We start from the raw sequence: 21212 nt of genomic DNA, 5'->3' as shown, positions 1-21212 counted from the left end.
CCCCGGAAGGACTCCGCCCCCGCGGCTAGGCGGCTGCTTAGCGCGGGGCTGCGGCGGGGAAGCAGGCGTGGGCCAGCCGCACCTGGCCTGGAGGAGCACCAGGTACAAGGGTGGAGACGCCGGGCGTTGGAGCGGGTGGGGTCGCTACGCCCGCCGGGCTGAGGCGGCGGGGCTGGGCATGGTGGGGCGTGGTGGGGCGCCGGCTGGGGCCCCGGCCTTGGCCCTTGAGATTCTCAGTGCTGGTGAAGGAACAGAAAGCCAGAGAAGTCCCCGCGCCGGAGGGAGGCCCGCAAGGGCAGCACTGAATCAGGGTGGGCACCCGACTGGTCCGAGCCCGACTGAGGGCCAGGGCGGGCGAGCCGAGAGGGAGACCCCTTTCCTGGTCCCTTGGTAAAGAAGGAAGACCACTGAGGAGAGTGCTGTGGGGATCGGGGGTGGGGGTCTTGGTGGAGGTAGGAGCCGCTTGTGGGTCTGTGTTTCTGCTTGAATGCCAATGGTTTGAGCAGGGAGTGGTATTTGAATGGGGAAGATTACGCTTTCTTTGCAGGTGCTTTCAGAGAATAATATAGCATTGGGAGGGATTGGGGCGTTGGGATCCTCTCTCAATAAAGTTGCTTAACATTTATATTCTGGAGGGAGGACTCCGGAAGATCTTGCTCTTGCACAGACTTTAATTATTATTGTTATATCATTATTACAACGAAGCATATCTGTGTTTTTCTCAGAGTTCGGTTGTATGGATTTAGGCTTCACGTCAAAAATTTTTAGGGTATTTCAGACTTTGATTTTTGCTTAAATTGTAAAGTCCAAGCTGTAGAACAGAATTTTAGAGTGTTTAGAAACAAACTCTATCACACTTTTTAGCTCCGCAGTGGTTAGCTGTAGAGAAGCGAGTAATATTACATAATACGGTATTTTTGGTAATGTTTTAGACTCTTTACGAATTTGAATATTAAACTGCCTTAGTGTTCATTTTAATTATGAAATTCTTATGGAAGCAACTGAAAGTCGGTTTTTTTTACATTATTCAATTATTATTAAGTTTGGAATCATTCCCTCAGTGATTTTAAGTTAAAGGGAATGAGGTAGTTAGGATACAAAAAAGGAGATTTGTCAGAACTCTTTTAAGAAAACCCCGCAGTTTAAATTGAAAAGTTTGCTTTATTTTCTTTCTCCTCTCCTTAAAAAATAGGAACCTTTTATTATGGAGAAAGTCACTTTGGGTGAATTACTCAGTATTTTTTTTTTAATGTAGCAAAGATGGCTTAATGATCCAGAATCTATTTAATTACTAAAAATGTTTGTCAAGAAGTTGGGGGGTGGAGGGGATAAGTGTACCCCTTTTTTTTCTTTTTAGTGTAACAAAAAAATAATATATGTAGGTGCATAAAAAATCAAATATTTGAGAAGACTTATAATGGAAAGGAATGATTCCTTCCCCAGCCTCCCTTATACCCCAGAGGACCATTTTTCTCTTGTTTATGGATTCCTTTGTATTTCTCAGTAATATGTTTGTGTCATAGTTTATGGCTTGGAATAAATGTGTTTCAATTAGAATTATACTGAGCCTGAACATTGTCATTAGAATATGTGTGAGGGGGCATTAAGTTTATACTCTGTGTCAGTAGTAGGGAATAAGGTTAGTAGGTTAGTGTCAATAGCAGTAACCCACCTGTGTTTTATTTGGAAGGAGACTACTACTTAATCAGTGGTTTTGATACTTGTGTGAAGAAAGAGTATTAACAGAAAAGGGTAGTCTACTGGAGTCTACAAAAAGAGAAGACATATATGCAGAAATAAAGGACTTAAAGTATAGCTAGCCAGTAAGCTTTTATAGAGAGATTGCTAATGATTTTTATTTTCTCCTTAGTTATGTTTATGTGGCCCTGTTCAAGGAAAAGAAATATTAGATTTGGTAGACATAAACATTCTGGTTATTGGAAAGGCCTACTCTCTTGTGTACCAGAGACCTGTCTCAGGCTTTTAATTGGCCTAGATAAGGGGATCCAGGGATCCATTAATTTGTGCTCACCAGGCAGCCTTTTCAACTTTTAAAAAAAAATTTACCTCCTTACAGTTTTTTATTTCAGAGAGGGTGTGTTTTGATAACATATTTAAGTATTCTCTTACTAGATAGTATATTTCCTTATTATAAATGAATAAATTTTTAAGATAACTTATACATCAATACTATGTGAATTTGTTTAGGCACACAGATAAAATTGAGTTTCTGGCTTTGAAAAGCATAGACCCAGAGCCTGAACCATTATGTTTCTATGAAGGCTACCCGTAAGGGCTTTTCTGAGAGCTGCTTTCTCTGTAGACATCTGACTTCTCTTTCTTTGGTTTTAATAGAAATAGGCGTTAAAACAATTAAAATTTCATAGCATGTATGTGGCATTTCTTTGAAGATCCTTAAAATGGGCTAGTAGGAGAATAAGTGCCTGAGTTCTGAAGTTCAGTGAACTGAGCTTTCTAGCCCCAGGAGTCCTGGTACCAGTCAGATTCCCCTGTAGGAAATAAGTGGGAAGAAATCAGTTTTAAATTACTATTTAAAAGCTGAAATGTTTAACCAGAAAAGAGAAAATCTAGAACCTGCAATTTTCTAGGGAAAATGTGCTACCCGAACTCTTAGTTCAAATCTAACTCATTTTTTTGGGGGGGTGCTTTGGTGATTAATAAATAAACTTTCAGCTCAGATAAATTTGGCTCATAATTTTTTTCAGGGAAGTTTATCATGAATAATTAACTGCAAAAAGAAAAAAAACTGATAGAGTTAAAATTTCAATTTGTCTCTTTCATTTGGTGGCTCATATGTTTTTATGTTTCATTTAATGAAGATTAGAAGAGGAGTCATGTCAGAAGAAACAGTAAGCGAATCACAGTTTTCCTTGAAGACAGCAGTACTAAGAGTGTTTGATCTTCCTCTGTCTTGGTACTATTCTCTCTCCCAGGTAAAAAAGAAAGAAACATGAAGTTGAATAATAAGTTTATTGCTCAGAGCATAGTATTTTATTTACAGTATTTAAATTTCAGTTGAGGTTTTAAATGGTTCAGTCAAATGTTTATTAAGGTGGTTTAATACTTGGTTTTTATTTCATGGTTTTTAGTTGTTATCATATTCAGGACTTTTTAAAGAAATAGTCCTGGGGTACCTGGCTGCCTCAGTTGGAAGAACAAGTGACTTTTGATCTTGGGGTCCTGAGTTTGAGCCCCATGTGGGTGTAGAGATTACTTAGATAAATTAACTTAGACAAAATCGTCCTACCTTTCTTTTTAAGAGAGTCTTTTATTTATTCATTTGAGAGAGAGAGAGAGCAAGCAAGAGCATGAAGGGGGAGGTTAGAGGAAGAGGAAGAAGCAGACTTCCCACTGAGCGGGGAGCCTGGTACCTCATAAATGGAATTATATAATATTTGTCTTTTGGGGACTGCCTTATTTTACTTAGCATAATGTCCTCAAGGTTCATCTATTTTGTAGCATGTCAGAATTTCCTTCCTTTTTTTTTTTTTTAAAGATTTTATTTGTTAATTTGTCAGAGAGAGAGAGAGAGAGAGAGAGCACACACAAGCACAAGCAGTGGGAGCGGCAGGCAGAGGGAGAAGCAGGCTCCCTGCTGAGCAAGGAGCCTAATGCGATACTCAATCTTAGGACCCTGGGATCATGACTTGAGCCAAAGGCAGACGCTTAACTGACCGAGCCACCCAGGAGTCCCGGAATTTCCTTGTCTTCCCAGGTTGAATAACATTTGGTTTTACATACATACCACATTTGGTTAATCCATTCATCCACCACTGGTCATTTGTGTTACTTCCATCTTTTGGCTCTTGTGAATAATGGTGCTATAAACATGAGTGTATAAAATGTATTCAAGTCCCTGCTTTCAGTTCTTTTGGATATATACCTAATGTGAAATTGCTGGATCACATGGTGATTCTGTGTTTAATTTGTTGAGGAACTCGCATATCTCTTTTCATAGTGGCTCCACCACCACTTTTCATTTCTACCAGCAGTGGACAAGAGTTCTGGTTTCTCCACGTTCTTACCAACACCTGTTATTTTCTGGCTTTTTGATGGTAGCCACCCTAATGGGTATGAGTTGGTATCTCATTGTGGTGTTGATTTGCATTTCCCTAGTGATTAGTGATGTTGAGCATCTCTTCATGCACTTACTGTCCTTTTGTATATCTTCCATGGGAGCAGTCCCTATATTTTTAGTATTTGCTTCTAATGCAATTTGTGCTTTATTGTGCTAAAGAAAAAGGTATGTATAGAAAGTAGCATTTAGTTCTCTAAAGTTACACCAAATTTCATCAAATGCAAGATGATGATTTTTGACATTTCAACATTTGTAAAACTTGCTTACATATTTAAATGAATAGTATCTCAGATGGGTGAAATACAGTGTGATTTTACATATATATAGGAAAGGAGGTTGCACAGTTAAAATGTATGAGAATAGTAATTACTACCTAGCGTTCAATATGTTTAAGACGTTGTTTACGTCCTTTATACATTAAAAGTCTCTAATCTATAAAGTAACCCTGGAATTTGGAAATCATCTCAATTTTACTAATCTGGAGGCTTCAAGAGCTTCAGTAACTTGTCAAAAAGGGCAAATAATAGGGGTACATGGGTGGCTCAGTTGGTTAAACATCCGACTCTATTTATTTATTTGAAAGAGAGAGAGAGTGTGTGTGCAGGCAGGGGGAGGGAGAGGCACAAGCATACTCCATGCTGAGCACAGAGCCCCACACAGGGCTTGATCTCGGGATCCTCATACTAGAACCTAAGCTGAAATCAAGAGGTATACACTACTTGATCATATATAGTATTCAGTGTGACTGAAGTGATTTTAATAGATGATGTAAGATAAATAGGGATTTATTTATTTAAGATTATTTTTATTGACATATAATATATTATTAGCCCCAGGGGTACAGGTCTGTGAATTGTCAGGCTTACAGATTTCACAGCACTCACCATATCACATATCCTCCCCAATGTCTATATCCCAACCACCCTCTTCCTACCCCCCAATCTCCCAGCAACCCTCAGTTTGTTTTGTGAGATTAAGAGTCTCTTATGGTTTGTCTCCCTCTGACAAATAGGGATTTAAACACCTTCAGTGATGTATCTTGATTCATGTTTCACCACTGCGGAATTGTGTGATCTTTGGCAGGTCACTTAACCTCTTTGAAGCCAATTTATCATATTTGACATGCAATAAAGATGAGTGACCACTCACCAATAAATGTTAACTCCTATTATATTTCCCTGTGTCATTTATTTAAGTAATAATACATTTTCCAAGTATTTGTTCTTTCATTTAGTGAATATATACTCTAAACAAAATACTTCTGTCTCTTTTGCTTCTGTACTTTTCTTAAGGATTGCTTTGGTATATTACTGTTTATCATGTTAATAGAAACAGATTCTGATTTTCAGCTGGAAACCACAACATGAAGAGGCAAGTAGTTTAGTTGATTCTCCGAATTCAGAGTGTTAAGTGAGAAGGACAAAGACAAATTCTAAGCACTTAGGATAAAAAGCTGTCTAAATGTATTATAGCATCCTGAACTGGTCCTGGAATTGAAAAAGAACATCAGTGGAAAAACTGGTGAAATCAGAATAAAGTCTATAGTTAATAATATTGTACTGTTAGCTTTTTAGTTTTGTTTTAATGTAAATTTTTTAGTTTTACAAGAGGTTATATAAGATGTTAATATCAGGAAAATCCCAAGTGATGGGTATATAGGAACCCTACTATCTTTGCAGCTTTTCTGTAAATCTAAAATTATTTCGGGGTGCCTGGGTGGGTCAGCTGGTTAAGTGTCTGCTTTCCGCTTAGGTTATAATCTTGGGGTCCTGGGATTAAGCCCCACATTGGGCTCCCTGCTCAGTGGGTAGTCTGCTTTTCCCTCTGTCTCTGCCCCTCCCGTGCTAGTGCTCTCCCTCTCTCAAATAAATAAATAAAATCTTAAAAAAAATTATTTCAAACTTTTAATTTTTTTAATTAGCATTAAATCATAGCTCACATTTTTGAGTGCCTGCTACATGTCAGATATTACATTATGTACGTTATCTATCCACAACAACCTTATGAGGAAAGGGTTATTTCCGTTTATTCAGAGTTTACAGTTTGCATGCCCGTATGTTCTAGTTATCAGAAAGATGCATTCAAAGTATATCTATTAAGCCTCTACTGTGTTTCAGTCAAGACATAATGTGGTGAGCAAGATGTAGGCATAGTTCCAGCCCTTACTGAGCTTAGAACCTTACTAAAGTTTGTAGAAACTACCCCTTCATCCCTGCCCCCCCGCCACTGCCAAAATAAAGGTGTTGTAAGTACTGTGGTACTGAGTTTGAGGAATAGATCAACTGAATCCTTTTGCTGAGTAAAGGGAAATAAGGTTATTAGAACAGGAGATTCATGTGTGACTAACTATTCTCTGTTTCCAGAGAACATTAGATGGTGGGAGAAAATTGACAAAGAGCATTAAACAATAGCATCAGGTTATGAAGTGGGCAGGGTTGTGAAATCTGAGCATAAGGAGTAGTGTTCTTTTCCTTTGTGTTTTCAGTGTCTGGGCCATAAATAGATGCTCAATTCATGTTGAATGAATAGGACATGTGTCTAGTTTTCGTTTGTCTGGAGGTGAGGAAATGAACTGCATCACCACAGAAAACCCTTCTGAGCTTTAGGATTCTGAGATGTTATTTCCAGTGTTGCAGGCAATGATATAGGAAGCGATTGACTTCCCTATGGTGGAGAGGAGTAACAAAACAAGAAGTGATAAGCAGGAGTAAGAGACTTTCAAGTGTTGTATTTTCTAGATTACTTAGGATAAACATTTTCTCTGGGAAATTTGTTACTTTTTTTGTCATGGAAAGTTTTGTGTTTTTTTTTTAAGATTTTATTTATTTGATACAGAGAGATCACAAGTAGGCAGAGAGGCAGGCGGGGGGGGGGGAAGAAGGCTCCCCGCTGAGCGGAGAGCCGGATGTGGGGCTCGATCCCAGGACCCTGAGACTGCGTCCTGAGCCAAAGGTAGAGGCTAACCCTCTGAACCACCCAGGCGTCCCTGTCATGGGAAGGTGTATTTTTTCATGAGATTTTGACTGTAAACTTCAATAGGTCTTTTATGTAAAAATATATAACATATAAACAGAACTTGGATTTTAATAAAAGTGAATTGATTTTTATTGTATTTGAATTTATATTAGTAAAGAACATTATATGTCTGATGGAGCAGTTTTAATTTTGTATTTATATCTCATAGTAGTTCTCTAACTTTAGTGCCCTTGGATATAGAACTGACAATTTAAGCAGCCATGATCACTTAGCTGTGACTGGGCCTTTATTAATAGATTATTTTTCTGTAACGGAGGTCTTAATTTCTTTTTTTCTTTTTTAATAGAATTCTTTTTTTTTTAAGATTTTTATTTATTTATTAGACAGAGATTGCAACTAGTCAGAGAGGCAGGCAGGGAGAGAGAGGAGGAAGCAGGCTCCCCGCTGAGCAGAGAGCCCGACGTGGGGCTCTATCCCAGGACCCTGAGACCATGACCTGAGCCAAAGGCAGAGGCTCCAATCCACTGAGCCACCCAAGTGCCCCAGGTCTTAATTTCTTATCTTACATTTACTCCTGCACTAAATACTAATCTTTACATTTGATCTAGGATTAATATTTTTTTGATAATGAGGTCATGGCAGTTTATAAAATATATTGAAATTAAGAAGATGTTCTGGGGCACCTGGGTGGCTCAGTGGGTTAAAGCCTCTGCCTTCGGCTCAGGTCATGATCCCAGGGTCCTGGGATTGAGCCCCGCATCGGGCTCTCTGCTCAGCAGGAAGCCTGCTTCTCTTTCTCTCGCTCTCTGCCTGCCTCTCTGCCTACATGTGATCTCTGGCTGTCAAATAAATAAATAAAATCTTTTAAAAAAATTAAGAAGATGTTCTTAATAGTGCTATTTTTATTTTTAATTAAAAAAATTTTCTAAGATTTTATTTTTAAGTAATCTCTACACCCAACCTGTGGCTTGAATTCACAACTCTGAGATCAGGAGTCCCATGCTCCACTGACTGAGCCAGCCACGTATCCCAATAATAGCGCTGTTTTTAGAATTTATTTTATTATTGAGTGTTTCGCATCCAAATTCAGGGAGTGTCGTTTTTTTCCAAATCTCATTTGGTTGCTCTTAACACTGAAGGTATGGTTCCAGAGGGAAAAACAGAAACGTAAAGAAATAAAAATTTGTAGGGCTCCTGGGTGGCGTAGTTGTTTAGGCATTTGACTCTTGATCTTGGCTTGGGTTATAATCTCAGGGTCTTTAGATCTGAGTGTGGTCCAGCACTGGGCTCCACACTTGGTATGGAGTCTGCTCGGAACTATCTTTCTCCCTCTGCCCCTCTTCCCATTCTTTCTTTTTCTTTTTCTCTCTCAAATACATAAATCTTAAAAAATTCGCTAATGCCTGTAATAGACACATTGCTTAAGAGAATAATTCTTAAAGTTTGTGAAGGGAAACAATTTGAGGTGTTGGAATGTTCTAATTTTTCTTGATAGTTTTGAAGGAATTTAAATGGACTTGGAGGAAAACTAGAGAAGAATAGTTTTAAATTTTTTGTTAAATCATAGTCACTGAGGCCATATGCTAATGGCAAATAGAAGTAAATCATTTCTGGTACTCCGGAAAATGAGCAATTTTTGTGTAGAACCCAGATGTTATTTTACAAGTAGCCTTATTGAGGTATAATTGACACATATTACACTGTCCATATTTAAAGTATACAATTTAAGTTTTGACATACATGTGTATATTATACCTGTGGAAGTCTTGCCACAATCAGGATAATGAACATATCCATGATCTCCAGAAGTTTCTCATTCCCCTTTGTAGTCTCTCCCTTTGCATTTTACCTGTCCCCTCCCTCATTTTCCTCCAGGCAACCACTGATCTCCTTTTTATCACTGCAGATTTGTTTGCATTTTCTGTTTTATATAAAATTATACAATATATACATACAATATAAACTTTCTTCTCTCTTTTTTTTTCACTTAGTCTGATTTTGAAATATATACATGTTGTGTATTCCAGTAGTTAATTCTCCTTTATTACTGCATAGTATTCCATTGTGAATATACCACAGTTTGTTCACCTGTTCAGCTATTGGTGGACATTGGGTTGTTTCCTGTTTTTATTTTTTAATTGTAAGTAAAGCTGCTAAGATCATCCCCATACAAGTCTTTGTATAGACATATGCTTTCATTTCTCTTGGGAGTGGAATGACTGAATCATAAGATAGGGATATATTTAATTAAAAAAATTTTTTTAAACATTTTAAAAAATTTTTATTTATTTGAGAAAGAGAGAGAGAGAGTAGAGAGGGGCAGAGAGGGAAAGAGAGTCTGAAGCAGACTCTTTATTGAGGATGGAGCCTAACGTGGGGCTTGATTCCAAGACCATGAAATCACCATCAGAGCCCAAAACAAGAGACAGATGCTTAACAAACCGAGCCACTCAGGCACCCTGGGATATATTTAATCTTTAAAGAAAATGCCAGACTTCTTCCAAAGTGGCCATATCTTGGGATTGCCAGTCTTTTAATTTTAGCCATTCTAATAGAATAGTAGAATCTCATTGTGCTTTGTTTTGTTTTTGAGATTTTTTATTTATTTATTTGACAGAAAGATCACAAGTAGGTAGAGAAGCCAGCAGAGAGAAAGAGGGGGAAGCAGGCTGATCAGAGAGCCTGATGCGGAGCTCGATCCAGGACCCTGAGATCATGACCTGAGCCGAAGGCAGAGGCTTTAATCCATTGAGCCACCCAGGCGCCCCCTCGTTGTGGTTTTAATTTGATTTTCCCTAAGAACTAGTAATGTTGAACGTGATTTCATATACTTATTTGCCACCTGTAAATTTTTGTTGATGTGTCTATTCAAAGCTTTTGCCCATTTTTAAATTCGGTGGTTTTCTTACTAAGTTTTGAGAATTCTTTATATACCCTGGGTACAGTTCCTTTCTCAGATAAATCGATTGCAACTTTTTTTTTCTAGTCTGTACATTGTCTTTTCAACTTCTGGAAAGTGCCATTGGTTGATTGATTGATTGATTGATTGATTTATAGATTTATAGGTTTTATGTATTTATTTGACAGCGAGAGAGGGAACACAAGCAAGGGGAGTGGGAGAGGGAGAAGCAGACTTTCCACTGAGCAGGGATCCTGCTGCGGGGCTGGATCCCAGGACTCTGGGATCATGACCTGAGCCAAAGGCAGATACTTAACGACTGAGCCACCCAGGCGCCCCTTTATTTATGTTTTTAAAGACTTATTTATTTTAGAGAAAGAGCTCATGCAAGCAGGGGACAGGGCAGAGGGAAGGGGGTGAAAGAATTTCAGACTCCCCACTGAGGACAGAACCCAATGCAGGCTTGAGCCCATGATCCATGAGATCATGATCTGAGCCGAAATCAAGGGCCAGAGGCCTAAGTGACTGAGCCACCCAGACGCCCCTAAGCAGTGCCTTTTAAAGAGCAGAAGTTTTTGATTCTGAAGTCCATTTGCCAACTTTTTTCTTTTTTTGTAACGAATCAGGTTCTCGGTGTTGTCTCTAAGAAATATTTGCCTAACCAAAAGTCACAAAGATTTTCTTCTAGAACTTTTTAAATTTTAGATTTTATGTTCTTAGAATTTTAGGTTTATGATCCATTAGTGAATTATTGTATGTAGTGTGAAATTATACAGTACAGAATCTTTTGGAATTGGATTTTTTTCACTTAACATAATACATTTGAGAATCATTCACATTGTTGTATGTTTGAATATCATGACCCTTTTTGTTGCTGAGTGTTCCATTGTATGGATGTTCCAGTTTATCCATTTACCTGTGGAGGGACATGTAGGTGGTTTGTGGGTCTTGGTGGATTTCTAGATTACATACATTTTCTGTGTTTTCTTCTCAAAATTTCTTCCTTGAATTTACTTTTGACAAAAATAGATTGACTCTATTTGTGCAGGTTTATTTCTGAATTCTATTCTGTTGCATTGATCTGTATGTCTGTTGTTTCACCAGTACCATACTGTTTTAATTATTGTAGCTTTACAGTTAAGTTTTGAAATTGGTAGAGCAAGTTCTCCAACTTTGTTCTTTTTCAGAGTTATTTTGGTTATTCTAGTTCCTTTGCCTTTCCTTAATTTTTATTTATTTATTTATTTATATTTAATAGGGAGCTACCAGTATCTACAAAAATTTTTGCTATGGGTTGCCTGGGTGGCTCAGTAGGTTATGCATCTGCCTTTGGCTCAGGTCAGGACCTGGGATGATGGAGCCTGCTTCAGGCTCCCTGCTCAGCAGGGAGTCTGCTTCTCCTCCTCCCTCTTCCTTCCCACCTGTTCATGCTTCTCCTCTCTCAAATAAATAAATAAAATCTTAAATTTTTTTTTGCTGGGCTTTTGACTGGGATTATATTGTTTTTTGTACATCAAATTGGAGAGAAACAACTTTTTACAATCCATGAACATGATGTAGCTCTCCTTTTATATTTGTTGATTTCTTTCATCAATGTTTTGTTCTTAACTAGCACTGATTTTTTTTTTAGATTTATCTCTAAGTATTTTTTTTCCTTTTACTTGGTGCTATTATCAATGCTATTGCTTTTTAAATTTCAATGTCCAGTTGCTTATTGCTGTTACAGACTGTGGCCTATTTACCTATCAGTTCTAGGGCATTTGGGGTAGATTTTTGGGGGTTTTCCACATAGACAATCAAAATTTTATGCAAATACAGTTTTACCTCTTCCTTACCAATATGTATTCCTTTTATTCTTTTTTCTTGAAATTTTATATTGGCTTATACTTTTTTTTTCATTTTGTTTTCATTTATTATTATTATTTTTTATAAACATATAATGTATTTTTATCCCCAGGGGTACAGGTCTGTGAATCGCCAGGTTTACACACTTCACAGCACTCACCATAGCACATACCCTCCCCAATGTTCATAACCCCACCCCCCTCTCCCGATCCCCCTCCCCCCCAGCAACCCTCAGTTTGTTTTGTGAGATTAAGAGTCACTTATGGTTTGTCTCCCTCCCGATCCCATCTTGTTTCATTTATTCTTCTCCTACCCCCCTAACCACCCATGTTGCATCTCCACTTCCTCCTATCAGGGAGATCATATGATAGTTGTCTTTCTCCGATTGACTTATTTCACTAAGCATGATACCCCCTAGTTCCATCCACGTCATCGCAAATAGCAAGATTTCATTTCTGTTGATGGCTGCATAGTATTGCATTGTGTATATATACCACCTCTTCTTTATCCATTCATCTGTTGATGGACATCTACGTTCTGTCCATAGTTTGGCTATTGTGGACATTGCTGCTATAAACATTCGGGTGCACGTGCCCCTTCGGAGCACCACGTTTGTATCTTTAGGATATATACCCAGTAGTGCAATTGCTGGGTCATAGGGTAGCTCTATTTTCAACTTCTTGAGGAACCGCCATGCTGTTTTCCAGAGTGGTTGCACCAGCTTGCATTCCCACCAACAGTGTAGGAGGGTTCCCCTTTCTCCGCATCCTTGCCAGCATCTGTCATTTCCTGACTTGTTAATTTTAGCCATTCTGACAGGTGTGAGGTGATACCTCATTGTGGTTTTGATTTGTATTTCCCTGATGCCGAGTGATGTGGAGCACTTTTTCATGTGTCTGTTGGCCATCTGGATGTCTTCTTTGCAGAATGTCTGTTCATGTCTTCTGCCCATCTCTTGATTGGATTATTTGTTCTTTGGGTGTTGAGTTTGCTAAGTTCTTTATAGATTCTGGACACTAGTCCTTTATCTGTTACGTTGTTTGCAAATATCTTCTCCCATTCTGTCAGTTGTCTTTTGGTTTTGTTAACTGTTTCCTTTGCTGTGCAAAAGCTTTTGATCTTGATGAAATCCCCATAGTTCATTTTTGCCCTTGCTTCCGTTGCCTTTGGCGATGTTCCTAGGAAGAAGTTGCTGCAGCTGAGGTGGAAGAGGTTGCTGCCTGTGCTCTCCTCAAGGATTTTGATGGATTCCTTTCTCACATTGAGGTCCTTCATCCATTTTGAGTCTATTTTTGTGTGTGGTGTAAGGAAATGGTCCACTTTCATTTTTCTGCATGTGGCTGTCCAATTTTCCCAGCACCATTTATTGAAGAGGCTGTCTTTTTTCCATTGGACATTCTTTCCTGCTTTGTTGAAAATTAGTTGACCATAGAGTTGAGGGTCTATTTCTGGGCTCTCTATTCTGTTCCATTGATCTATGTGTCTGTTTTTGTGCCAGTACCATGCTGTCTTGATGATGACAGCTTTGTAATAGAGCTTGAAGTCCAGAATTGTGATGCGACCAACTTTGGCTTTCTTTTTCAATATTCCTTTGGCTATGCGAGGCCTTTTCTGGTTCCATATGAATTTTAGGATTATTTGTTCCATTTCTTTGTAAAAAATGGGTGGGATTTTGATAGGGATTGCATTAAATGTGTAGATTGCTTTAGGTAGCATAGACATTTTCACAGTATTTGTTCTTCCAATCCAGGAGCATGGAACATTGTTCCATTTCTTTGTGTCTTCCTCAATTTCTTTCATGAGTACTTTATAGTTTTCTGAGTATAGATTCTTAGCCTCTTTGGTTAGGTTTATTCTTAGGTATCTTATAGTTTTGGGTGTAATTGTAGTTGGGATTGACTCCTTAATTTCTCTTTCTTCTGTCTTGTTGTTGGTGTAGAGCAATGCAGCTGATTTCTGTGCATTGATTTTATATCCTGACACTTTACTAAATTCCTGTACAAGTTCTAGCAGTTTTGGAGTGGAGCCTTTTGGGTTTTCCACATATAGTATCATATCATCTGCGAAGAGTGATTGTTTGGCTTCTTCTTTGCCAATTTGGATGCCTTTAATTTCTTTTTGTTGTCTGATTGCTGAGGCTAGGACTTCTAGTACTATGTTGAATAGCCGTGGTGATAATGGACATCCCTGCCGTGTTCCTGACCTTAGTGGAAAAGCTTTCAGTTTTTCTCCATTGAGAATGATATTTGCAGTGGGTTTTTCATAGATGCCTTTGATAATATTGAGGTATGTGCCCTCTATCCCTACACTTTGAAGAGGTTTTTTTTTTTTTAATATTTTATTTATTTGACAGACAGAAATCAGAACTAGGCAGAGAGGCAGGCAGAGAGAGGAGGAAGCAGGCTTCCCGCAGAGCAGAGAGCCTGATGCGGGGCTCGATCCCAGGACCCTGGGATCATGACCTGAGCCGAAGGCAGAGGCTTTAACCCACTGAGCCACCCAGGCGCCCCTGAAGAGTTTTGATCAGGAAGGGCTGCTGTACTTTGTCAAATGCTTTTTCAGCATCTATTGAGAGTATCATATGGTTCTTGTTCTTTCTTTTATTAATGTGTTGAATCACATTGATTGATTTGTGGATGTTGAACCAACCTTGCAGCCCTGGAATAAATCTCACTTGGTCGTGGTGAATAATTCTTTTAATGTACTGTTGAATCCTATTGACTAGTATTTTGGTGAGAATTTTCGCATCTGTGTTCATAAAGGATATTGGTCTGTAATTCTCTCTCTCTCTTTTTTTAAAATATATTTATTTATTTATTTATTTATTTGACAGAGAGAGAGAGATCACAAGGAGGCAGAGAGGCAGGCAGAGAGAGAGGAGGAAGCAGGCTCCCTGCTGAGCAGAGACCCCCGATGCAGGGCTCGATCTCAGGACCCTGGGATCATGACCTGAGCCGAAGGCAGAGGCTTTAACCCACTGAGCCACCCAGGCACCCCTGTAATTCTCTTTTTTGATGGGATCCTTGTCTGGCTTTGGGATCAAGGTGATGCTGGCCTCATAAAATGAGTTTGGAAGTTTTCCTTCCATTTCTATTTTTTGGAACAGTTTCAGGAGAATAGGAATTAGTTCTCCTTTAAATGTTTGGTAGAATTCCCCTGGGAAGCCGTCTGGCCCTGGGCTTTTGTTTGTTGGGAGAGTTTTGAGGACTCTTTCAATCTCCTTACTGGTTATGGGTCTGTTCAGGTTTTCTATTTCTTCCTGGTTCAGTTTTGGTAGTTTATATGTCTGTAGGAATGCATCCATTTCTTCCAGATTGTCAAATTTGTTGGCGTAGAGTTGCTCATAATATGTTTTTATAATTGTTTGTATTTCTTGGTTGTTAGTTGTGATCTCTCCTCTTTCATTCATGATTTTATTTATTTGGGTCCTTTCTCTTTTCTTTTTGATAAGTCTGGCCAGGGGTTTATCAATCTTATTGATTCTTTCAAAGAACCAGCTCCTAGTTTTGCTGATTTGTTCTATTGGTTTTTTGGTTTCTATTTCATTGATTTCTGCTCTGATCTTTATTATTTCTCTTCTCCTGCTGGGTTTAGGCTTTCTTTGTTGTTCTCTCTCCAGCTCCTTTAGGTGTAGGGTTAGGTTGTGTATTTGAGACCTTTCTTGTTTCTTGAGAAAGGCTTGTACGGCTATATATTTTCTTCTCAGGACTGCCTATGTTGTGCACATTTTGAATCATTGTGTTTTCATTATCATTTGTTTCCATGATTTTTTTCAATTCTTCTTTAATTTCCTGGTTGACCCATTCATTCTTTAGAAGGATGCTGTTTAGTCTCCATGTATTTGCGTTCTTTCCAAATTTCCTCTTGTGATTGAGTTGTAGCTTCAGAGCATTGTGGTCTGTAAATATGCAGGGAATGATCCCAATCTTTTGATACCGGTTGAGACCTGATTTATGACCCAGGATGTGATCTATTCTGGAGAATGTTCCATGTGCACCAGAGAAGAATGTATATTCTGTTGCTTTGGAATGAAATGTTCTGAATATATCTGTGATGTGCATCTGGTCCAGTGTGTCATTTAAGGCCTTTATTTCCTTGTTGATCTTTTGCTTGGATGATCTGTCCATTTCAGTGAGGGGAGTGTTAAAGTCCCCTACTATTGTTGTATTATTGTTGATGTGTTTCTTTGATTTTGTTATTAATTGGTTTATATAGTTGGCTGCTCCCACGTTAGGGGCATAGATATTTAAAATTGTTAGATCTCCTTGTTGGATAGACCCTTTGAGTATGATATAGTGTCCTTCCTCATCTCTTATTGTAGTCTTTGGCTTAAAATCTAATTGATCTGATAGAAGGATTGCCACCCCAGCTTTCTTCTGATGTCCATTAGCATGGTACATTGTTTTCCACCCCCTCACTTTAAATCTGGAGGTGTCTTCGGGTCTAAAATGAGTTTCTTGTAGGCAGCATATTGATGGGTTTTGTTTTTTTATCCATTCTGATACCCTGTGTCTTTTGATTGGGGCATTTAGCCCATTAACATTCAGGGTAACTATTGAGAGAGATGAATTTAGTGCCATTGTATTGCCTGTAAGGTGACTGTTACTGTATATTGTCTCTGTTTCTTTCTGATCTACTACTTTTAGGGTCTCTCTTTGCTTAGAGGACCCCTTTCAATATTTCCTGTAGAGCTGGTTTGGTGTTTGCAAATTCTTTTCAGCTTTTGTTTGTCCTGGAAGCTCTTTATCTCTCCTTCTATTTTCAATGATAGCCTAGCCGGATATAGTATTCTTGGCTGCATGTTTTTCTCATTTAGTGCTCTAAATATATCATGCCAGTTCTTTCTGGCCTGCCAGGTCTCTGTGGATAGGTCTGCTGCCAATCTAATGTTTTTACCCCTGTATGTTACAGACTTCTTTTCCGGGGCTGCTTTCAGGATTTTTCTCTTTGTTGCTAAGACTTGTAAATTTTACTATCAGGTGACGAGGTGTGGACCTATTTTTATTGATTTTGAGGGGCGTTCTTAGCATCTCCTGGATTTTGATGTTTGTTCCCTTTGCCATAGTAGGGAAATTCTCTCCAATAATTCTCTCCAATATACCTTCTGCTCCCCTCTCTCTTTTTTCTTCTTCTGGAATCCCAATTATTCTAATGTTGTGTCTTCTTATGGTGCTGCTTATCTCTCGAATTCTCTCCTCGTGGTCCAGTATTTGTTTGTCTCTCTTTTGCTCAGCTTCTTTATTCTCTGTCATTTGGTCTTCTATGTCACTAATTCTTTCTTCTGCCTCATTTATCCTAGCAGTGAGAGCTTCCATTTTTGATTGCACCTCATTAATAGCTTTTTTGATTTCAACTTGGTTAGATTTTATTTCTTTTATTTCTCCAGAAAGGGTTTTTACCTCTCCAGAGAGGGTTTCTCTAATATCTTCCATGCCTTTTTCGAGCCCAGCTAGAACCTTGAGAATCGTCATTCTGAACATATTACCAATGTCTGTATTGATTAGGTCCCTAGCCTTCGGTACTGCCTCTTGTTCTTTTTTTTGTGGTGAGTTTTTCCGCCTTGTCATTTTGTCCAGATAAGAGTATATGAAGGTGCAAATAAAATACTAAAAGGGTAGCAAAGAACCCAGGAAAATGCACTTTAACCAAATCAGAAGAGACCCCCAAATCGTGCAGGGGAGAAAGGGGATAAAAAGAAGTTCAGAAAAAAGAAAAAAAATTAAAAAAAGAAAACAAATAAAAAATATAAAAAAGAAAGTATATATATATTAGATAAACTAGTTAAAAAATGTTTAAAAAGAAAAGGGTAAAAGTTAAAAAAAATTTAGCAGCAGAAAAAAAAATTAAATTGAAAAAAATTAAATTAACCGCAAGACTAAAGAATTATGGGGAGAAAGCCATGAGTTCCGTCCTTTGCTTTCTCTTCCTTTGGAATTCTGCTGCTCTCCTTGGTAGGTGAACTTGGTCTTGGCTGGATTTCTTGTTGATCTTCTGAGGGAGGGGCCTGTTGTAGTGATTCTCAAGTGTCTTTGCCCGAGGTGGAATTGCACTGCCCTTACCAGGGGCCGGGCTAAGTAATCTGCTCGGGTTTGCTTTCGGGAGCTTTTGTCCCCCAAACGCTTTCTGTAGAGTTCTGGAGGACAGTAATGAAAATGGCGGCCTCCCAGTCTCCGGCCTGGAGGAGCCGAGAGCTTGGGGCCCCACTCCTCAGTGTGCCCTCAGAGAAGAGCCCACTCACTCCCGTCTCCCTGGCCTCTGGCCACGCTCCCAGCTCACCCAGCCTGCGACCAGTTCAAGGTAACCGTGAGCTGAGAGCTCACTCCTCAGCTCTGTCCCTGTAGCCGGCTTCTCCGGTCTAATACCTGCGAACTCTGCGACACTCAGACATCCCCAATCCTTCTGTGACCCCGCGTGGGCTTCACCCTGGTTTAGCCTCTGGAGCAATGTTCCTCAGTGGAGCAGACTTTTAAAAGTCCTGATTTAGAGCTCCGTTGCTCTGCCACTTGCCGGGAGCCGGCCCCTCCCCCCGCGGTCTATCTTCCCGTCGCTTTGGATTCACTTCTCCGCTGGTCCTACCTTTCAGAAAGTGGTCGATTTTCTGTTTCTAGAATTGCTGTTCTTCTCTTCGATCTCCTGTTGGATTTGTAGGTGTTTGCAGTGATTTGAGAAGATATCTAGCTGATCTCCTGCTACCTGATGTAGTCTCAGCCTGCTACTTCTCTGCCATCTTGACTCCTCCCTCTGGCTTATACTTTTAACGTGATGTTGGTTCTGGTACCTCCAGGCATTCCTTGGCTGTGGCAGTGTAACTGTAATCTCTGCCTCCCTCTTCACAAGGCTTTCTCTTTCGTGTCTCTATGTCCTTTAATCCCTTATAAGGACACTTGTTTGATTTAGAGCCCACCCTAAAACAGTGTGATGTCATCTTGATTCTTACCTTAATTACATGGACAAAAACTTTATTTTTAAGTAAAATCATTCTCAGATATTCAAAGTGAATGTGAATTTTCCGGGGGGACACTAAGCTACATACCTTCCAGTCCTAATTTGCTGAGTGTTTTAAAAATCAAGAGTGGCTGTTGAATATTTTCAAATGTTCTTTTTGAATCTATTGAGATTATATTGCGGCTTTTCTTCTTGGTTTGTTATTATGGTAAGTTACATTAATTGATTTTTGAATGCTAAACCAGATTTGTATTCCTTGGATATATACTACTTGATCTTACACAGTATTCATTTTACATACTGCTAGATTCGATGTGTTAATATTTTGTGAAGGATTTTTTTTTTAATCTGTCAACATTGTAGGTACTAGCCTATAAATTTTTTTGTAATGTCTTTGGATTTGATATTAATAGTAATGCTGGCTTCAAAAATGATTGGGAAATATTCCCTCATTGAATGAAATTGATATTTCTTTCTTAAATATTTAGTAGAATTTGTCCTGTCATTTGTTAAAAGACTTTTATTTAACTACATATTCAAGTTTCTTCCGTACATATGTAACTATTCATGCTATCTATTTCTTTCTGAGTGAATTTGGATAGTTTCTGTTTTTCAAGAAACTGGTTCATTTCATTTAAAATTGTTGGATTTGTGGGCATAGAGTTGTTTAGTAATCCTTTTCTTACCTGTAAGGCCTTTAAGTGATGATATCTTTTATTTCTGATTTTGGTAATATGTGTCTTTTCTCTCTCTCTCTCTTTGGTTTGTTTTTGGTCAGACTGGCTAGAGCTTTGTCAGTTTCATTGATTCCCCCCCCATCCTCACCCCTGGAACCTACTCGCAGTGAACCTAGTGATTTTTTTTTAAACCCTTGATTTTATTGATTTGGTTTTCTATTTCATTGATTTCTGTTCAGTCTTTATTCCTGTCTTCTGCTTGCTTTGGATTGAATTTGTTCTTTTTTCTAGTTTCTAAAGGTAAAAACTCAGATTATGGATTTGATACCTTTCCTCTATAATATAAGCATTTAACAGTATCAATTTCCCTTGAAAGTTAAAGCTACATCCCACCAATTAAGTCTTTTGTTCTTTTTAAGGGATAGAGAAGGGCATTGAGGCAATTCATGCCCCTCCACAAAAACTCCTGTTTCCCTCCCCCAGTTTTGCATTGTTAGGGAGACTGAGGACTCTAGTAGTCTTTCTATAAGTAGAGCCTGGTGGGATTCATGAAGATAAAATCTGCAAAAAGTATGCATTACTGTTATCTTTGCAGCATCCCCCCTACCCCCAGGGGTACTTTACCCTCTCTCACAAGTGCAGCTGTCTTTACTAATTTACCAGCCGTACTAGCTGAACCCTTACTGATATCCTGCTGTGTTTTATCTCTGCATGCCAGAACTTATGTCCTATCTGTTCATGCAGATACCTGTGTTTCTTTAGCATTAAGGCCTGTTGATTACCCTCTGACCTCAGCATTGTGAGGGGTTTAAGAAAAAATGAGAACTTGCCATTTTTCTCGGTCTTTTAGTGTTGTGAGTTTGGAAGTGACACTTTCTCCAGTTCTCTACATCTCAAGACTATGGCTTTATTTATTTATTTTTTAAAAAGATTTTTATTTATTTATTTGACAGACAGAGACCACAAGTAGGCAGAGAGGCAGGCTGAGAGAGAGAGAGAGAGGAGGAAACAGGCTCCCCGCTGAGCAGAGAGCGGATGCGGGGCTCCATCCCAGGACCCTGGGATCATGACCTGAGCTGAAGGCAGAGGCTTTAAGCCACTGAGCCACCCAGGCGCCCCAAGACTGTGGCTTTATTTTATAGCTCTCCTGTATTTTAGGAGATTGATAGTGTCTGTCCCCCAAGACAAAGTTAATTAACTCTTGGTCTGATGTTAATACTTACTGTATACTTATATTACTGTATTTATCACACCATACTGTATCTGTGAATATTTTTGTCTCTACTATTAGCACACCGCTTGAAGGAGGCAAGACCTGTGTCCTCTATACCTAGTGCTTCCTAATCATTGAAAGGCATTGATATTTGCTTATTGAAGAGAATTATAGTAAAATTTTCATAGCACAGTGTGGTACATTCTAAAATGCTGAGTAAACATTTGTTGAATAATTCATGCATAAAGGGCTTATTCAGATAGCATTTAGAAATTGAGTTAATTTGGGGCTACTGGGTGGCTTGGTTAAGCAACTGCCTTCGGCTCAGGTCATGATCCTGGGGTCCTGGGATCGAGCCCTCTGTTGGGCTACCTGCTTGCAGGGAGTCTGGTTCTACCTTTCCTTCCCACTCATGTTACCTCTCGCTCTCTCTCAGATAAATAAAATCTTTAAAAAAAAGTTGAGTTAATTCTTCGCTCCTGGGTGGCACAGTCAGTTAAGCATCTGACTCTTGGTCTTAGCTTAGGTCATGATCTCAGGGTTGTGAGATCAAGCCCC

General features: G+C 39.0%; 1 protein-coding gene across 2 annotated transcripts in view; it reads left to right on the top strand.

Annotated features, from left to right (window-relative positions):
• MIGA1 (mitoguardin 1) overlaps positions 1 to 21212 on the top strand; it is a gene marked incomplete at its 5' end in the record, with an annotated part of 98696 nt that continues 77484 nt past the window's right edge. Inside the window, 2 exons of one of the 2 annotated variants that reach the window (XM_080802823.1) lie at positions 1 to 102; positions 2841 to 2954. In XM_080802823.1, the coding sequence (XP_080658949.1) occupies positions 2856 to 2954 (99 nt within the window). Of the gene's footprint in view, positions 103 to 2822; positions 2955 to 21212 lie in introns of those variants that run through there. The other variant, XM_080802822.1, reaches the window with a different exon arrangement.

Source organism: Martes martes, assembly GCF_963455335.1.
Source record: "Martes martes genome assembly, chromosome: 4".
Taxonomy (NCBI): Eukaryota; Metazoa; Chordata; class Mammalia; order Carnivora; family Mustelidae; genus Martes; species Martes martes.
The sequence above is the reverse complement of the archived record's forward strand: the minus strand, read 5'-3'. Positions and strand labels throughout refer to the sequence as shown.